General features: G+C 40.7%; 1 protein-coding gene across 2 annotated transcripts in view; it reads left to right on the top strand.

Annotated features, from left to right (window-relative positions):
• The first annotated feature begins 94 nt into the window (after positions 1-94).
• The window catches only part of SPECC1L (sperm antigen with calponin homology and coiled-coil domains 1 like), a 65975-nt gene continuing 46520 nt past the window's right edge, over positions 95-19549 (top strand). Inside the window, exons 1-2 of one of the 2 annotated variants that reach the window (XM_065033145.1) lie at positions 95-228; positions 13944-14133. In XM_065033145.1, the coding sequence (XP_064889217.1) occupies positions 13981-14133 (153 nt within the window). In that variant the 5' untranslated portion in view covers positions 95-228; positions 13944-13980. Of the gene's footprint in view, positions 229-10079; positions 10207-13943; positions 14134-19549 lie in introns of those variants that run through there. The other variant, XM_065033144.1, reaches the window with a different exon arrangement.

The raw sequence follows: 19549 nt of genomic DNA, 5'->3' as shown, positions 1-19549 counted from the left end.
TCGGCGCGGGGTGGACTCGGCTGGGGGTTGGCGCCTGCGCAGTGTGGTGGCACCGCCCGCGAGGGGCGGGGCGGAGGCGGGCGGAGGGGTCCCTGCCATCCCCGCGCGCCCCTCCGCGCCCCCTCCCCCTCCCGCCGGCGGCGCTTGTGGCCCGGCCCGACCCGGCCCGGCGCGGCTCCCCGGGACTCGGGCCGCGCCGCGAAGAAGCGGGAAGGAGGCGGCTGCCCGGTAAGCGCCGAGCGCCGGCGAGCTTAGCCCAGCCCCGACCCCCGCCCGCTCGCTGGGGGGTCGCCCGCGGCCGCGTAGGCCCCAGCAGGGCCTGTGTCCCGGGCTCCTGCCGCTCGCCTCGCTCCTGCCGGCCGCAGCGCACACCGCCGCCGGCAGCCGCTTCCCGCGCCGCCCGCCCCTGGGCTCGGTCTCCTGTGCCCCCCGGGGCTGCCCGCCGCGCTGTCAGCCCCGCCGTGCCGCTCGCCCTCTCAGCCGGCCGCGGCGGTGACAGCCGCCCCGCTGCCGCCCCAGCCCCGCTCCCGCCTCAGCGGCCCCGCGCGCCCGGCGGCGGCATCTTCCTCCCTTCCCGCGCGGGCTGAGCGCGCGGCGTCGTCCCTGTCACCCATTTTGTGACTGACCCTTCGCGGCGCTGCCGGTACGAGCCACCCCGAGGGGCCCGGGGGAGTCCGGCCCGCCCGCCCGGCGCTGAGGTGCCGGAGGGCTTCGCGGTTCCCGGCTGGCGGGGCGAGCTCGGGTTTGCACCCCGCGGGGAAATCGTTTGTTTCACGCTACTGGCTCGCGTCTGCGGAGAGGGATGGTGGCGGTTCGTGTGGGAGCTTTCTGAGGAGAGAGGTGCGGTGCCTGCACTTGGACACCTTTGTAGCTGGGTTTTGGTGTGGTGGGGAGGACCTTTGTGTAGATTCGGGTCTCATGCTTGTCTGGAGTGCCGGCTTTCTGCATTTTTATAGCTGAAAGATCCCACAAGTTCCAGTTTTGTGGTTCCTGTCTCCCTGCGTTCACAGTATTTCTTCTTGCAAAAACCTTCCATGACCTGGTAGCGCCAGGGATGGAGGAAAGGAAGGTCCCATAGCTGGGCCAAAATCAGAGAGTCAGCAGCCTGTTCAGAGAATCCTCTATAGTCTGTGTCCTCAGGGAGAAAAACAATGCAGTGCTGATGCTCAGCAAACTGCACGGTTCCCCACAACAGCATCTCACTGCCTGTGGTTGCATGAGGTGTCCGTCTGTGCGAGGATCTGGCAGACAGCTCTTTTGTAGCAGAAAATTGGCCTTGTCAATGTTTCTGCTGGGTGAAAGGTGTTCTGAAGAGCTGTCGGATCTCTCGAAGGACATACTCTGTGCAGGCTCTGCTCACCCCAAAAGCAAACACAAACCTTCTGTTGCTGCTTCCTGCTTAATTAATGGCATGGACTTTGGCTGCTGAAATGTAGGCAAAGTAAAGCCAGTGGCTGCTTTTAACACTCTGTGGATCATAATATAGTTCTGTAGTAGCTCAGAAGTACAATTTCTCTTCCCTACCTCCAGTCTAATTGATTGTTGTTGGGTAGTAGCTAACAAAAATGAGAAGAGCAGGTCATTGTGAATGGTCTGAGACTAAAATTGAGAAACTGAGACAGGAGTAGTCTCTTGTTTCTTGTAACACTGCCACTTAATTTTCAGTTAATATTAAGATCAGATTCTAGGCTGGTAGACGATGTGAAATAAGGGAAAAGAATACAATATGTAATTGTGAGGAGCAAAACATCTCAGATATTTTTAACTTACTGTGCCATTTCTGTCAAATAGAGTGCCATCTAGATAAACACTGCAGTCCACATTTTCCAGTTCTTTTATCTGCTCAAGTCAAAGAGCTTTTTGTTCACATAAATTTTGGTGTGATCCTTAATAAAGATCTGTGTTCTCTCTTTAGTAGGATAAAGGACTGTTTTATTAACATTTGATAGCGGTGGAACATCACAGTGGGCAAACCTCTAAGCAGGGTTTTCCAGTTATCGTGGACTGTACTTTTTATTGTGGTTTGCAGTTTACCAGCTCTGTGTTATTTCCCCTTTCCCTCCATGTTCTAAGGCAGTGTGATGTCTGTGCCCTCCCAGGCATATTAACAAAGGTGTCTTCTGCATCAGGCTTGGGGAGAGGCTTGAGTAAAGGTTTTACTTAAGGGAGAGTATGTCTATAGTAGCAAAAAAAACCCAAAAAACTTGGATGTTAGGCTGAGGTTTGGCACGGTCATTTGCATGGCTTAGCTGGGGCCACCTGGCATCTTCCTTAGCCACACCTGGGCATCCTTCAGAGGTGGAAAATGCCAGGACTTCTCCATGGCCACCCTTTTCTGGATGGGGGAGATGGGGGGAAGTGATTTTGGCTCTACAGTCACAAATCAGGCAGAGCAAGTTTGCCTCTGGACTGGAGAAAAGTCTCTGGCCTGTGTTAGCTGCTGGTGTGAGGAGCTGCCAATGAGTTTTAGAAGTTTCGAAGTGCGTGTTGGAACAGTTATTTTTGTGGTGCAAAGATTTCATTTTACAGAGTAGATGAGGTGACGCGCTGCTAACGTTTTTGGTGTGAATAAGTAGATACGTACGAGTAACATGGTGAAGGGAAGTAAGTTTGAGCCATTTTTGCTTTACTGTTAGTATGAAAGAGGAAAATATATTCTCAGAAGGTGCAGGCATGCGATGGAAACTCCTTAAGAGATCTTTTACTAGCATACTTCAGAAGTTCTTTTTTATGCTTTTTCTTTTTGCCTTGATCTTGCAACGCTGGAGCCTGTCTTGCCAACTAGGATCCAGTTCTAGGAGTGTATAATGCTATTAATGTGACTCAATCTGTGTTGCTCAGTGGGAAAAACAGCGTAAGAAATGTTGTGCTTGTACTTCCTGGCTTCAAAAATCACCCCATTTGGTCTTATTTTTAGTCTTCATACTGAAAAAGGGAGAGAAAACGGTGTTAGAAGCTGAGTTGTATACTTAATCCTTAAGTGACTAGTCACAAGGAACATATTAGTTGTTTCTTTTGAGCTTATTCCAGCTGAAATGATCAGAGAAGCCACCATTTGGAGCATTTAACAGTCCAATGTAGCCTGCACGTAATCATAGGATACCATCTTTTAACATATAAATAATTAAGCATTAGAGTTTTCACACACACGTGCATTATTTTCTTTGGGAAAGAGGATTTTACTGTAAAGGCACTGCTACTTTTGATCTTTGTGAGTAAAGGTCACAGGATACTTTAATTTTCCGAAGAACTGACACTGGTGCAAATAAGTGGCAGAACTAGTAGCTTCCCAAATTACAGAAAAATAATACCACGATAAATTGTGAAGTTAGGTAAAAAGAGACTTTTCAAAGGGGATTGATCTGCAGTGTTTCAGTACAAAAAAACCCCTCATAATTTATATCCAACGATTTGTTACATATTAAAGGGTTGTAAAGCCACTTATGCAAAATTTCAAGAGAGAAAATGACTCATTTTTACTTACTTCAGGACTTGGTTTGACATTTATGAAAGGTAAGACTTGCCTGATCCTCAGTTAATATTATTTTCCAAGACTATTTGCCAGAATGAAGCTAATGATTGCCTGCATCTAACTCGTATAAATGCAGTTTTATTCAGGAAAATAAACTGAGTATCTAACATCTAGTATTTAAATAGTATTAAAAAAGAATAAAGGTAGTATTCAAGTACTTGAGTGATGTATTTGATGACATCAGCCTGAAGGTATTGGTATTTTTCTGGTGCTAAAAACATTTCCTTGGCTTTGGTCATTTAGCCAGTGTAGGGTAAGTGTTCTGCGCAGGTACGTGCAGTGAATAATGATTTCCTGTGGGATATGCAGTTGGAGGAGTGGGTGGAAAGCTTGACCAAGAGGCTGGCATTCTTAAGACTCTTTGAAACTTTCTGTGTTCTTAATACATTTCTGTAAATGTTCTTAATTAAAAGCACAGAATGGTTTTAGCAGATGGAGCCTTTTTAAAACAGTTTTGTTTTTCTGTGAGGGTTGGTGCTGGAGAGGCTCCTTCAACATATTTCACTGTTCATTGCTAAGATGTTGGCAGTCTTCATATTGACAAATCTTAACTGACGTCAACAAGTTTATCTGGTAGAGTTATCTATTAGAGCTTGACTTTCTCTGCTTAGCCATACGATTTTGTTTGTTTGTTTACTTTTTAGGGATTTGCTGGGTTGTACTGAGCTTAAAGTTTCTTTTATTCAGCAAGTTAAGTGATGCCAAGACTTGCCAATAGGTATGCATTTAAAGTAGCATCTGTTGTGGAGTTAAACATCTTTCCTTCATTGCAAAAAAGAGTCTTCTCTGTTTTGATTTGCTTTTCCCTAAGAAGTAACCAGCATTGTAAATAGTTAATGGCAAATACTTCCATATCCAAATGTGTATTGTGAGAACGCCTTGACGTTTTTCTGAAAATGTTTCTGATATATACCTGTAAAAAATAAATAGTATCCATCAAAGAAGAAAATTCCATTAAGTCTGTAACTTATGGATGTTAATGTTGTAAGTAAAGGATACCTGGAGGCAGAAATAACTATGAAGACTTTAGTATAGCTTTTTTTTAGTAGCAAGTCTACATTTTTCTGGAGGGGATGGGAAAGCTAGTCTGAGGCCTTCAGCCAAACATCAAAGGCTTGCCATGAAACCTGGAGGTATAGGAGCTTATCAAAGAAATACCATAGGAGCGTTTCACAAAGGAAAGTGCTGAAGCATTGGGCAGTTGGCACCCCAGGGTGGTACCGGCACATCAGCAGGCTCGCTGGGCAGGGGTGCTGTGCTGGTCCTGGGCTTTCAGTGCTTTCCCAGGCTCTGGCCCCAGGTAGGGTCCTGCATTGCTCCAGCAACCAAACTGTCCAAGGAAACAGGGACTCTGTAAACTGGTCAGTGATTCACCCTTTTCCGGAAAGCTTGGAATAAAACTGTGGAAAAGAAACAGTATCTTATCCTTTTCCCTGGGGAGAAAAAACAAATAGTGGCTGCAGACAGGAGCCTCTCCATCCTGTCCCAAAGACTCTTCTCCTGTATGACTCAAATGAATGTCCTTGGGCTTCCACACTCGGGTGGGTAAATGCTTCTCCTCTAGTGATGCCAGGGTATTTAGGAAAGATCTGCATATAGTTCTGTCTGACAAGCCTGAAGAATTTTAAACTGAGTAATGAGTGTGCTGTTGACAGCTCTCAGAGGTGAAGGAAGATGTGGGTCGGAGCACAGGATTCAAACCAACAGACAACCAGTCTTCAGACTCCGCAGTGGCCTGAGCGCCCTGTTTTGTCCTGTGTTGATAGCTTAAAAATAACACAGTTATGCAATTCCTCATCTAGCTTACCACATGGCTCCACAAAATAGTGTGGCTTGGAAAGTGGTGGTGGCTGGGCAGCAATAAGAGCTTCATTTAAATCAGGGCTGTTGCTGAGCATCCAATAGCCTGAGACTGAATTAAAACTAGTTTGGAGCTATACCGTCTCTGAGAAGGTGAGCCTTCCTTCTTGTTCCCAGTCCTGCTGCTTCCTTTGCATAGTATCTAGCAATTATAAGGTGAGTCAGATCAGTCCTGATCTGACTGAAAGACCAGCTCATAAAAAATGAGCTATGATCTCTAGAATTGGAAGGAGAGAACTGACGAAGGAGTGGGACAGCGTCTTTTGGTGACAGGGTACAATTAGATTATTTTCATGACTAGCTTAAGCAATCTCCAGCAGGCAGTTCCCTCCTCCAGCCTTAGCAAGGCTGGCTTGTGAATGGGCCATTCCCATCCAGGCCATTCTGTTGGTCTGGCTGAGACCAGCAGAGTCCTTCTGGGGCTGGGAGTCCCAGAGCTGTAAGCAGCTGGGGGCTGGGAAGGTCCTCAGGGGATGTATCTCTGTGTGCTTCTGTTCTGGTTTTTTGGTGCAATGCCTTCAGGAATGTTGCCAGGTCAGTGGTGAAGTGGACACGGTGAGCACCCAGTTACCTCCCAGTTCCAGAAATCCAGGCAATTGAAAGTCCTCAAGTTGAGAATACGTTAGTCAACAGCTGGTAAGAACAGATTTGTCATCGTAACCATGCTGGAAACAGGATTTGGACTTCCTGGGTTTTGTACCAGCTGACAATCTGATGGAGTGTTTTGGATGAACATAGGGCCTGGTCGAAGTTATTCACTTATCTTACAGGTTTTACCTGTAGCCTGCTTGTGCTGGGAGCTGCTGGTTTAGCTCCTGCAATAAATAACACATTGCACATCCTTTCTCTGTCCCCCTTTTTCTGATGGGAGCTAGGCTGCTGCCGCCTTTCTCCCTGTGAACCTCAGCCTGCAGAAGCCTTTGCTGCAGTTGTTGATACAAGAGTTCAGCTGTCAACATTTTGAATGGACAAAAGGGAAAGGGCACCACCGGTCACCTATTCTCCCTGGCACTTTTGGGAACAGCTGTGCTAGAGATGGAGTACGTTGCAATGAATGTTATCTACTGACCTAGGCAGCTGGAAACCAAAGGAAGCTGTTGTGTTAGTCATGTACCTTTTATTGTAGTGTTCTGTCAAATTCCATGCTCTTAAAATACATACATTACTGGTTTTTAAAGTACTTCCCTGGCAGTGCAGGGAAAATTTCCATGTGTGCAGGGGAATCTGATTGTTGATTAAAGAGTACAGTATATACTTAGGGTTATATGACACTAAATACACCTTTGTAACTGGAAGGTTATTGATTTCCATAAAAACAGTTACTTTAGAACATGCTTGTAATGATGATAGGTAACAATGCTTTCAGTTAATATGGTTAACTTTTTAAGATTAGCTGCTTTTATAGTTAAAGCTGGCCAGTCCTTTGGCTAGGAAATTTACTGTGTTAATTTTTTTTTTGTCTAGAAACACTACAGTGCCAAAATAAGAGTTGGTTTTACCCAGAAGGTTGATATTTCTGCTAAGTTGGTTTAAGCCTTTAAAATATGACATAGAGGTGTAATTACTATCCAGGAAATAAGTATACATGTGTGTATATATACACACACATATATATATACGCATATATTATGTCACCTGTTAGTGCATGGCTTAACATTTGGATGCAATTGTGAAATTTATCAAAAGTAATGAAAAATTATAAGGTAGCCAAAACCAGGTTTTACTCTCCCTCCATGTTTATCGTACTAATATTCTACGTAGTATGTTTCTTCTTCTGTTTCCTTTATCATGTTCTGCTGGTTGGGGTTTATTTCAGCTTGCACTGTAAGGGGCACACAGACTGCCTTCAGATATAAGGACATTTTTCATTATGTGTATTATCAACACCAATGAAACAAAACCTATGTAATTGTAATCTGGGTGGTATTCTCATCTATAGTGTGAATAGCCCTAATTAACAGGGTACTAAGCACACTTATAATATTTTTTAATCAGCTCTAGTATGGATACCGAAAAAGTGTAGATTTAACTGGTCTTCTGTTCTGATTTCCAAAACTGTAATTCAAAAAGAAAAGCTTCTGAAAGTGCAGTTAATGTAGATGTTTGTGCTGAAATAGAGTTACGGACAGTGCTCCACTTCCTTGTGGAACAGAATCCCCACAATAGGAAGAATCAGTTTGATTTAGTTGATGAACAGTTGTTTTTTGATTTCCTTGGCAGTGGTTTGAAATAGCGGTTGTTTAAAGTAGGAGCTTGAAAAGAAGACTACATTATTTAAATTTGTTATGAAAAGGCTTTTAGAGCACAGTTTGTAAGTTTAGGAGTTCTTCTGTAAATGTTCCTGTCACTTGTCTGGAATGTTAAGTATTGCAACGGTTCCACATTGCTCACAGCAGTTACAGCTCTGAAGTTTTCTCCAAAGAAGGAGTAGAGAAATTTAGGTGTATAACAGCCAATTCTTAGCCAAAGCTCTGGTCTTTGTTCTATTTAAAAGAGAAGCAGCAATAGCAAATGTGGCCTGAAAACAGTGGGTAGATAACATAGCTTAAAGGAAGAATTCCTATTTTTCTAATTCTACAACTTGTAATGGAAAACTGAAAAGTCCCTTTTGAATTTTTAAGATAGAAAGTAGCAGGAAAGTCTTTCCTCTCTAGATAACTACCTGCAGCAGTTGTTCCAAAATTGCAGCGCCCATATATCATTGACATCTGCATATTTTCCTTTCGATATAAGAAGGTAGCAGACATTGCCCTGGCTGTGGCAGGGATCCATCCCACCTGGTGCTCTGGGTCCAGCTGTGACTGTGAGCAGATGCCTCAGCAAAAAAACACAAAACCACACACACAAAAAACCAAAACACACAAACAAACAAAAACCTGAAGTCTTTCCTCATACCCCAACTGCTTTCCTACCCTGCAATTATTTTTGGCTCAGAGGGATTTCTGAACCTTTTGTGCTCAGCCATTTAGCATCCATTAGGGAATTTCTCTACCTTGTGTACGTCTGGTCTCTCCCTCCACTTGCTCTTCGTGCAGCCACAGCATTCTTTCAATCTGCATTAAAAATATAGCTCATTTTTCTTATTTTGTACCTGGATCTATCTTCATTTGTTGGTCCTTAGTTTTAATACTGAAGGGATAATTAACAGCTAGTCCCAGTCTTTCTTCTCCTTGCCATTCAAGATTTAGGAGGATTTTGTCATATTCCCTGTGAGATGTCTCATGGGAGCTATTATATACCTTTGATCTCATTTTTGCGTATTGCTGAACATTTTTCAGGTGTATAAGAAGTCCTCTTTTTGAGGTTGAGAGACCAGAACTACACATACGAATTGAGTGTAAGTAGATGGCCAAACAGTTGATTTGTTGAGTGCCATATTTGTGTTTTATGGTTTGTTCTCTGTTCCTTTATTTCATAATTCCTGGAATTGCATTGGGTTTTTTGCCTTATTCCAAACACTGTACCGATAGTCTAATGAAGCTGTGAATCAAAACAGTGAAATTCTTGAGAGTACATTTATATATGAAGCTGAGGTTGCTTTTCCCCAAGAGACAGATTTACTTTGTGTTTACCTACATTTAATTTTATTTGCTGTTCTTGTTGCCCAGTCAGTCTTCTAAGGGTCTTCTGTGATTCTGTGCTGTTTCCTGTTATCCTTGGTATCTTAAGTAACCCTCTAGCATCAGCAGCCTTTCATGTCACTAAAATTGATGTCTTAAGCAATAACACAAATGCACTGCTTGCTCTCGGCTTCTGGAATCCAGTGGTTAATGGATTATGTTTTTGGAATTATTGAGCAAGAGATGTCGTTTGGGAGTGCTTGTGTAGCTTGCAGGCTGAAAGTTTGAGCTGTGGACGTTATGAATTGCAGAGAACTCTGTCTCTTCATATGTAGCTTATTTCATACCCCAGACATTAAGTTGTTGGCAAGTACACTGTCTTGCCTGCAGAGACTTGGGGAAGTTCTGAATCTGTGTTTTTATTTCATAATCTTTTCTTTACAGTTCTGCCTTTTGGGACTGTGTAAGTGACCTAAAAATGTCATTCCCTAATTATTTGGGCAAAAGTTGTCAGCCTAAATATATCAAAACCAAGTAACTTGTACAAATAGAGAGTGAAAGTGTACTGACTCCATTGCTCCTAGATGTGAATATTCGTATTTTCCTCTGTAATTTGGGTATTTGATTTTTCAGAAATGAACAGTGTCTTCAAATTGGAGGGATCAGTTGTTTCTGTTTTTCTGGAACTCTTAAAAGATAATTCTAAGATAATTTATAATTTTCTTAATAATTCACATTTTTTTAATATTTAAAACTACTTAATACCTCTTGATACCTTCTACCAAAGGCAAAAGTTTAATACCTTCTTTAGGTCTTAACCCTTTCTCGCCTTACAGGCACAGGAAACTTTTTTTTACTCTTGTACTTGAGTCTTACTTTTGTGACAGCAATAGTAGCATAAATGAGCATATTAGGTAATGGATGAGATTAAAATAATCACAGCAAGAAATCAAATCCTCCCCGTCTGCTTCAGTTTTCAGGTTTCTACAGAGTACATAAGAGTAACCCTGAAAGCATTTTGTGTTGCCTGAGTGGATGTATCATATCAGTTTGTAGTAAAGAGCAGAGCAATGCTATTGGGCAAAACACTTTTAAACTATTATTTATGGAGATGTCATTGCAGTTGGTATAAAATGCAGGACTGGTTTCACATGCCTGCGCCAGAGCAAGGAGAGCACGCTCCTGAACAAGATCTCCTTTTGTTTCCAGGGCTATGTGTGCTGTGGAAAGAGAGGCGTCTGTGAAGGGATACAGGTTAGAGTGAATAGTTACATTTGAGTTTAGGAATGCAGTCCTTCTATCTGATATTTTTGGCTTGTTTTGGCTTTTTTCCATCCTGATTAATTTTATAATTGATACTGTAGTGCTAGCATTAATCAAATGTTTTCCAGTGATGTCTTCTATCTGTTGATAGATGAGTATTTTGTTTAGTAATGTGATATGAGGGACCTCCCAAAGTCTCTCTTGACTGCCACATGGAGTTACAACTTTTAATTCTGCTGCAACTTTTTAGTGCTAAGCTTCTACTTTACCCTTCTCTTTTTCCCCTCTTTTTTTTTTTTTTTTTTTTGAGGTGGAAGGAAGTGTGTATAAAGGGAAATGAAGTCTTCAGTGATTCTTTCTTTCTCCCTAGGGCAAAATATAAGCTACAGTTTTACATGCAGTGTTTGCTTTTTAAAACAATAGTGAAATAGTATTTTAGGTGTCATTTGAATTATTAGTGTTTCTTCAGAAACTTCAGAAAACTTATTTGGCTAGTGAGTGTTTTGTTTCTTACTTTAAAATTCAATGTTGGGCAGAAACAAGTTTATTGCTACTTATTATTATTGTTATTACTGTGAGTTCCTAAGGAACGTGGTGTTCTTTAGAAACATAAAGGTAGCCTTTATCTGCGGTATCTGCCTTTTGAGAAAATGGGTGAAGCAGGGCTTTTTCCGCTTACGGTCCAAGAATATTGATGCTGAAACCCCATCCTCTTTTTCCTTCCTGAAGAAGGTGGGAGGGGAGAAACTGGCACTGAGAGGTCATAAATTTACTTTAGGAGCTTGAGTGAGCAGCTTCTTTTAGAACCTGTAATGCTCATTCATGTCTTGTCCTTACTTTAAGTTGGACTCATTTGTATATTTTCTCAGTTTTTAAACTATAATTACATTCTCTTATTTCAGTAAGAAAGTAACTACTAAAGCTTAGTGTCTCTGGAATTAAAACAGGAACAGCGGTACCTTACCTCCCTGTCCTCTAAATATCTTTGAAGTTTCCACCTTTGAGTTTCAGTAAATCACAAATAGTCTTTTTTCAGTGTCATATTTATGGATATTTTAAAGTAATGCTGTGATGAAACGGGAGGGTAGTACTTTGTTACTTTGTTTAGTTTCATTTATTTACATTGCTTTGCTCTTCAGTTGTTCTTGAAGCAAATACTGTTGCATGTTTTCAGGAACACTTCTAAACCATGCACTGTAGAAACGTCCATTATGGATGAGGAGCATTTGACTTCACAGAGTCTCCTGTCACTGACCTCAGCGATATATTCTTAGGAGTATAAATGGTTTGTACTGTAAAAGCTAATGTTAGCCTGTATTTCTTTTTGAGATTATACATCCAGTGGGTTATGTTACCATATTACTTGTTATAATAAGCGGATCCCAAATGTATTAATCTTTTACAATGCATGCAAAGATGATGTGTGTGATGTGTATCTGGCATGTTGGAGCCTGTGTCAGACGTGATCAATGTGCTCTATAGCCTTGACAAATGTGTGCTGCAAGTGGCCACTGCTGGATGTCTGCACACCAGCTGCAGCTATGGCTCTGTCTGGGCTGCCAGATGAGGTTGTCAAGCTCTGCCCAAATATGTGATAGTCCTATCGTTGCCAGTGCCCTAACCTTCATTACAGCACTGATTTACTAGCTCTATGCGCTGTCAAAAAGCTATGGTTCTGATTTACTGGATTTGTTGTGAGAGTATAGTTTTTCTTCTTTGAATTAATTTTTTTAAATGCAGTCAGCTTCACAACAAGCTGTGCGCTGAAAATTCATTCAATGATTTCTCAAGCATGCTATGGGCAATGTTTTTCTTGTATTCTGTAGAATATAAAAAGTATAATTCAGTAGTAATTATGCCAGTTTTACTAAACAACTCTATGCTCTCTGGCCTTTTCAGTTTTAGTTTTCAGATGAATAAGATCAAAAGATCACAAGTAAGTGTTCATAGACATGAAAAAGGCAAGAAATATAAGTGTGGCAACTTGGTCATACCTGTAAATATTAGCATCTACTTCTGGAATCTAGTAGGCAGTTGTACCACTTAAAATTATATGTGTATAGCAAACATACTACCTTTGTGGGGCTTTTCTCATTTGCGTTTTGGTTTTCTTAGGAGTGTCTCATTTCAAATTATCTCTCAGTTATTTAATCATCTGTGAAGGCGTTCTGATTACTAGTAGCCGTGTGGCAGGACTGGTGCATTTTTGACATTCTGATGATGAAACTGCAAGAGCAAACAAAGTTTTCTGTGTCTATTCATGCCAGCTTTCAGAGCCAAAGGGAATCTGGAAGCTATAAACTAATATTTTCAGTGTCTTAAAATGGAACTTCCTCTTGCTTCTATTAACAGGACTTAGGGGTCTGAGGAGGCAAAACTTCTGGAGTTTTACTGACTTTTGTCAAAGTCAGAATTGAAAAATATGTGTGTGCAGCTGAGGTGGTGATGGGGAGGAAGGTATATGTGTGTAGGATGTTAATTTTGTTAGCTGAAATGAATTAGTACTGCCGATCACTGTGGTTTTGTGTCATGTCTGACATACTCAATCATTAGTTTGCTTTTCGTGCCTTTGAAATGCTTCACTTTTTAATTGATAGAAACAACTCGATGTGTTTTGTGTTTCTAATCAGCCACAGGATATTGGGCTCAGATAAACCTCATCACTTACTTCCACCCAGGATCTGTGAGCCTGAGAGGGGAGTGGAACTTTTCCTCCTCTTAATCTTCCATCCTATGCCTTCTGACTCAGGGGAGATGAAGAAAACAGCTGCCAGCTATTCCACTCTTGCAAAAGGGAAGAAGATCCCAACGTGTTCAGTCTTCCTTGCAGTCCGTGCTTCAAATCATGGCTGTTGGCTAGTCTGCCCTTTCTTAGGTTGTCTTCCAGAATGAGCAGTTCTGATAACTGCAGTGTTCGGGTCTGCTGAAGCTGCTCCTGCTTTGAGCAAAGTCTGCTTTGTTTTCTGGGGTTTTGGTTATTTGCTTATGGTTGGAAAGACAGTATTGACAGTTGTCTGTTGTTTGAGAAAATGTGAAGGCAAGGGAAAGATGCTGAAGTGTCCTGACTGCAGACTGTGCAACGTGCTGGGTTACTTCTGGTTTCTTCTTGGAGATAGTGCTCATAATCTGACTAGTATTACATTTTGTAAAATCCTATGTGTTTCTTAACGTGACTTTTAATCGTAAATAGCTTCAAGGAATCTGTTTGGGTTTTTTTTCCCTACTTATTATAATTTTTATAAAATGCTTTTTTTCTCTGCAGCTGCTGTTGCCCTCTCAGTACTTTAGTTACCAAGCTGGCAGTAATCTTTTCTCAGATCCAGTGTTGTTGGTAGTCAGGCTGTTGCCTGAATACTCCCACGGTATTTTACTTCCCACAGTCAGAAATAAAGAACATTGCTGCCCTAATAAGCCTTTCTTTTGCTAGCTAATGAGTGAATCTGGCGACACGGGTCATTTATAAAATATCCTCAGTTCAGTGCCATTTGTGGAAAGAGAACTGAAAGAAAAATAATAATTTGGAGTGGAGCTGTAGGAAGTGCTTAGTTCTTGGTAAAAATGCCTTTTTAAAAGCAAAAACCATTGGTCAGTCACATGCATTCTGGTTGCCTCTAATTTGTGGTCTTTACTTCGCTTCCAGACTTCTGGTCTTAAATAGAGCATGGTAGAAAAAGACATTGCTTTTCATTTGTATTTTATGTTTAAAATTTCTTTCTTTCTGCTTGTAGATTTGTTTGTAAATGCATCATAAACAGACAGCCCAGAATGAAGAAAGCAAGCCGGAGTGTTGGCTCAGTGCCCAAAGTGCCTGGAGTAAATAAAACTCAAACAACTGAAAAAGCCAAACCAGAGAACGGCTCCTCAGTGTCTGCAGTAACAAAACTCTCCAAAACTGGGACATCAGCATCTCTTTTGAAGGTAATAACCAATAGAACATTCTGATTATTTGTATTTTTTACAATAAAGCTTTAAAAATAGTAGAATTTCTAAGAATGTCTTTTAATGCAGCTTATACTAAAGGTTTGTTTTAGGGGTAACTGAAGGGCATTTGGATAGTTACACAGCACTGGCCAGAGTAATAGGACCTTGTGTGGCATTCCTGCGTTATTTTTCATATTACAGTGTGTGATGTGATGGAAAGCAAAATGCTTTGCAGAACTTGGCTGTTCTGTAAAAGGACTGAAGTGGAAGTTGTATGCTCATGAATGTTATTAGTAGTGTCATGTGTTATGGTTGAATGGTGTGTCAGTGACTAATGGGATTTGATAAGACCCATTTACAAATTCTGAAAAAAGAACTAATGAGAAGCTTTTTTATATCAGTCATCCGTGTCTGGTCAGCACAGCTGCGTTCTTCTTGCTTTTTTGGCCTTTGCTTTGTGTGAAGTATTGCTTGTGCTGAATTTTCACAAGTTGATTCTTGCTCCTAGAACAAGTTCAAAGGTAGAGGTTTTCTCTTATATTAGCAAAACAGGGCAGTAGGTTTAGGAGCATATGGTTTTCAACAGCCAAGAAAAATAAGACATGCCGAGTTGTGCTGGCATGGAGTTTTCACCTGGGAGCAAACACATCTGTGTTGGATGGATGGTATGAACCTGCCTGGTCTGCTTCCCTCTCCTAGCATGGACCCATGGCCAGACCCACCTCTGTTTGTCCTTCTGCAGCCCAGTGTGCAGACCTGTGGTCCTGCTGCTGCGCTGCAGCGAGTGAACGGAGCAAGGAAAAGGGCTGGTGTGTGCAGCTGGGACCTGAACCACCCTCACCTGCAGGAGGCCAGATAGGCCATTTAAATGACTGACAAATAAAGAACTAAAATGGAAGAGGTAGTAAGGGCTGAGCTCTCTGTAGTAGCTATGCGGGATTACTGAAATCTAAAGGTGTGTTCCCTTTCTCTTTTCTTCTTGCTTTGCTTTTATGGAAGAATGGTTGATACTTTTGCGGATGAACTCGCGAGCTAGGTTTCAGCTAGATTTTTCTCCTTGCACCCCCCCCACTCTGCCACGCAACATATCTTGCAGTTTTCTTAACTTTAAATAATCTTTTGATGCTTGTTGTCACTACTTATTTTGTGTTTAGGAAACCTCTCAAAGAATACAGAAATAAAAAGTCCTTTGTAGTTTACTTGTCGAGCTTATTATGTCATACCTCTCAGTGAAAAGGAAGAGGGTGATCTAACACTAAAGAAATCTGACCCAGTATGCTTTCACAATTTGACTTATGTTACTAACACTTCTGGCTATGTTTGGGTGTAGGATTAGAATTTATGACAATTGTATGTTTGAGACACAATGAAAATTTTTCTCTTAATTACTAATACTTATCTCGGCTTTATGTTACAGCCAGGGTTACTCATACAGTTGGATGTCTTTTACTTCTTACGTTGTTGCTATTGTGCCAACTATGTGACTTAAATAATGACGACTTTTATCTTCTTTGAGTGTTCCATGCTTATTCAACAGAGTTTGTATTTTTTTGATTACTGACAGTGGTGAATCACATTTATATTTCCTAGCTTGAAAGAAATATCAGTAACTAGTTGTGTTATTTTAAAAATATTTTTTGTACAGTTTTACATTTGAACTCGTTGATAAGGCATTTGTGCCATTGTTTTCCTCATAGTGGTTGTTGGATCTCTTAGACTTGATGAATTAATTGGTGGGTGTATTATGAATTTAGCTTAATATTCCTTGACAAAAAAAAAAAACTGGCATTAAATAAATTTAATTGCAACAGCTCACCGATTTGTTCATTGTTCAAGGTAAGTATACATATGGATAGGGAAAAATTTGAGTTGAATATTGAATGAAAGGCCTCTCTTAAGCGGTAGAAATACATACAGTACTATACCCGTCTTAATCCTGTTATTAATAATGTTGCAACATTGAAAATTACTTTGTAATTATAGTCTGGCTTTTTTTCCCTGTCCCCTTCATTACATAACCAGAGGCTGGTGTTTAGCTTTGAGTGAGCTTCTTTCACTATGCATTGTTGTATAGATTTGTGCTTTTCTGTGGGGTTTTCAAAGTGTGTGGACAATGAGCACAGGAAGAAACTGTGAGACCACCCTTCTGTACAGCTGAACGCTGTTCCAGAGCTCTGTCTGTCTGTCTGTCTGCCTCTGAATGCATTTTTGCTGGTTACTTTTTTGTAGGTTTTTGTGTCCCACTTTGCCCAGAACTTTTGTAAATGTTCAGCACCCCCCCCCACACACACATTATTACAGCAGGAGTTTACCTGCCAGCCACTTCTAGCTTTTAATCTGTCAAAAATACTCTGCAAATAACAGTGTATTCTTATTTTTAAGATAGATTTTGTGGGTTTTTTTTACTTCTTTAGCTAATGAGCTTGTGATCATGCTAACACAACTGTGATTAGACCGTGGCTATACTTCATACAAATGAATTGCAAAATCCAGTGTTCCTGAAAAGCCAGAACTTGGACACAAGCATTTGAATATTAAAAATTAGAAAGTGTTTTCAGTGTTTATGTGTCTAGTCTTCAGTATTCTGCTTGCAAAATGCAATAACTTAATTACAGATTGTTGTGAAGTTTGATGTTCGGAGCACTTAAATGCAGCAACAGCAAGCATCAAAGAAAATCCAGGGCAGGAATAATTAGATATATATGTAAATAGATTTGGATGATGTGCAGTAAATAGAATATACAGGTTGAGGAACTAAGATGAAATTAATTGTAGAGGTGACCATTCAAGTTTCATTGCACTGAAAGAAAGATGTAAAGGAAAACAGAATGTGAATTGTATAGTTATAAAAAGTTTTTTTATCTTGAAAATCAAAATCACAATATTACAATATTTTCTAATTTTTTGTATTTTAATGTAGGCTTTTTAATGCTAAGCAGGATTGCACTTCTTCAGTAAATGAGAGAAACTGTTCTTCCTTGAGGAAAAAGCTGTTTAATAAACATTCAACGTTAATTTTGCTTCCATTAAAAATATATGCTACAAAAATACTTTGATTCTCAAAGTAAAGAATGATTGCCATTATGGAGCCTTAAGAAAAGGGAGCTGCTGCTTTGTCATTTTTCCAAAGCTTTGCTAAATAGTTTTCTTTGCCAAGGGTATAGTGTTACAGTTTTGAGAAACTGTTTACTAATTGGCTGCAGAGGAGGCAGTGCCTTCCAACCCAGCCTAGAAATAGCTCATGGGTCAGTCAGAGAAGAATGGCTGTCTTAAATTCCTTTGTTCAGCAAGGACTGGAGATGACTAATGTCAGAAACTGTGTCTTTTTTTTCTTTTTCTTCAGGCTGAGTCACATCTTGACCTATTTGGCTTGATAACATGTACTATAAGTGTCTAAAAGCTTGATCTAATTTCCCCACTCTTTCGATAGGGTAAAAGTGCTGACAGCTCGGAGTCCGTTTGAACTGCCACATTTGCTGACTGATTGGCAGATGCAGTAGCAGAATAGAAAAGCCCTGTTCTATGCATTTTTGTAATGCCTTGGTTTAGGTGACAGTTGTATCATAAGGTTGTTTCCCTCCTCCTCTGCCCCCATGCCCACAGAATTGGTTTAGATTAGCTATGAATTCTGGGGAGCTTACAGGTTAACAGAGGATTGTTAGATGGTAGTAGTTTGTGCTCAGCTCTTCCCTCCTGCACAAGTAGTGTGGGCTTTTTCAATTTTGTAGCCTTCCAACATTTTTATTTTCCCGTTGGTACTTAGATGGTGTCTGCTATTTTGCATGGCTGCTGTAGGAACCAGTGGGGCTCTGTGGAGCAAGGAGCCATTTGAAAAGCCTTCAGTTTACACAGCACAGTCTGTAAGCACGAGGAGAAGAGCAAGATAGAACAACAGTGGCTTTTTCATAGCAGAAAAGCCAGCTTAGGTACACATCAAACTAGAGCATCAGAGTAACGTGTTTTCTTCCAGCCTTTTATAAACCTTTTTAGAAAGCTATACTATTTCCTACAATTCAATAAAAACATTCTTGCCCTAGAGGATTTTACCCTTTCAAATACCTGTTTCTATCTGTAAATTGTTTGTATTTCTAGCAACTGCATGCAGAACAAATATATTCCCTTTCCAAGCTCCCTTTTGTTTTGCAGCTGCTCGTCTTTGTAAATGGCACAAATCTCATCCATGCCCTTTCCACAACATTGTGATCATTGTTGCTGACTGCAATTATCACAGCTGCATTTTTCCCACTTGGAAAAGAAACTGTATAGAACGGAGTGAGGTGCAACTTTTTTTTTCAATTAAGCAAGTGTACCTTCATTCTTAATGTATGCAATTGTAGCGTCTGGCATACAATTTTTAACATGAATATGTATGGGAGCTAGAAGTTATAAACCTGCAGAATCTGAAAGTCAGGATGTAAAGCAAGTGGTTAAGTCCCAAGCACTACCTTGTAGCTGGGGTGCTGGTTGAGACTTCAAATGTGTTATCCAGCTGAATAACACAGTTACTCAAGGAATGCTGCTAACACAGCTGTTTTCTTTTAATTTTTCTTGGCCTTATGGGAAGAATGCTTAGCATATTTTGTTTGTTTCACCCTTTGAAAAATTGCATTTTAAAGAGTTGTGAAGCTTGCCAATTAATGCTTAAGAACTTTGTATTTCTGGAGTTTGCTTTGTTCTGAAAGATATATTCTCCATTTGGGAATCCAGTTCTTGAGACTCCTGTGCTTACTGCCTTGTCACATTCCAGGCAGCTTTTGTGGCTAAGAGTAGTTTCAGGAACGATTGTATGAGTCCATCAAAGGAATATGCTGTCTCTGAGAGTGCCTAGTAAAGAGCATGGAAACCAGGCAAGGATACATGGTGAGGGTGGCTGTCCCAGCCCTAAATGCTGTCTTAGTCTCTAGTGATTTGTGGCTTAGTATTTTGAGCTGGTGAGGGTATTTTATTAACGTTGGATTGATTGTTGTTGTTTGGTTTGATCTTCTTGTTGTGAACTTGTCCATCACAAACTACTTGATCGTGTTCTGTTGAAGAGCATTATAATAACTTCCTAGTGTTTGCTGGTTTAATTATCTAAGAATTGTCTTCGTTTTTATGCTTAAGCAAGCTTTCAGTCAAAATTGAGAAGTGTTATACTGTCTTGTGTTACTGTGCTCTTATTTTTTTTTCCTCGGTGTTGGTATTGAAACATTAATCATTTTGTCTGGGAGAGAGAAGACTTAGTTACTCTGGTCAATCATATGTAAGGAATTGAAGTTCAGTTTCAACTTACCAAGTCTGCACAGTGAAGTGCAATTTTACTATGCATTCCTGCATAGATATATGGCTAGTCAAATATGTACTTTTAAAACTGATGGAATCTTTAACAGAAGAAATATTGGCTATGGAAACTTCTCAGCCAGCTGTCTTAAAG

Source organism: Columba livia, chromosome 17 (genome assembly GCF_036013475.1).
Source record: "Columba livia isolate bColLiv1 breed racing homer chromosome 17, bColLiv1.pat.W.v2, whole genome shotgun sequence".
NCBI lineage: Eukaryota > Metazoa > Chordata > Aves > Columbiformes > Columbidae > Columba > Columba livia.
Note: the sequence above shows the minus strand (reverse complement) of the source record. Positions and strands in the feature narration are given on the sequence as shown.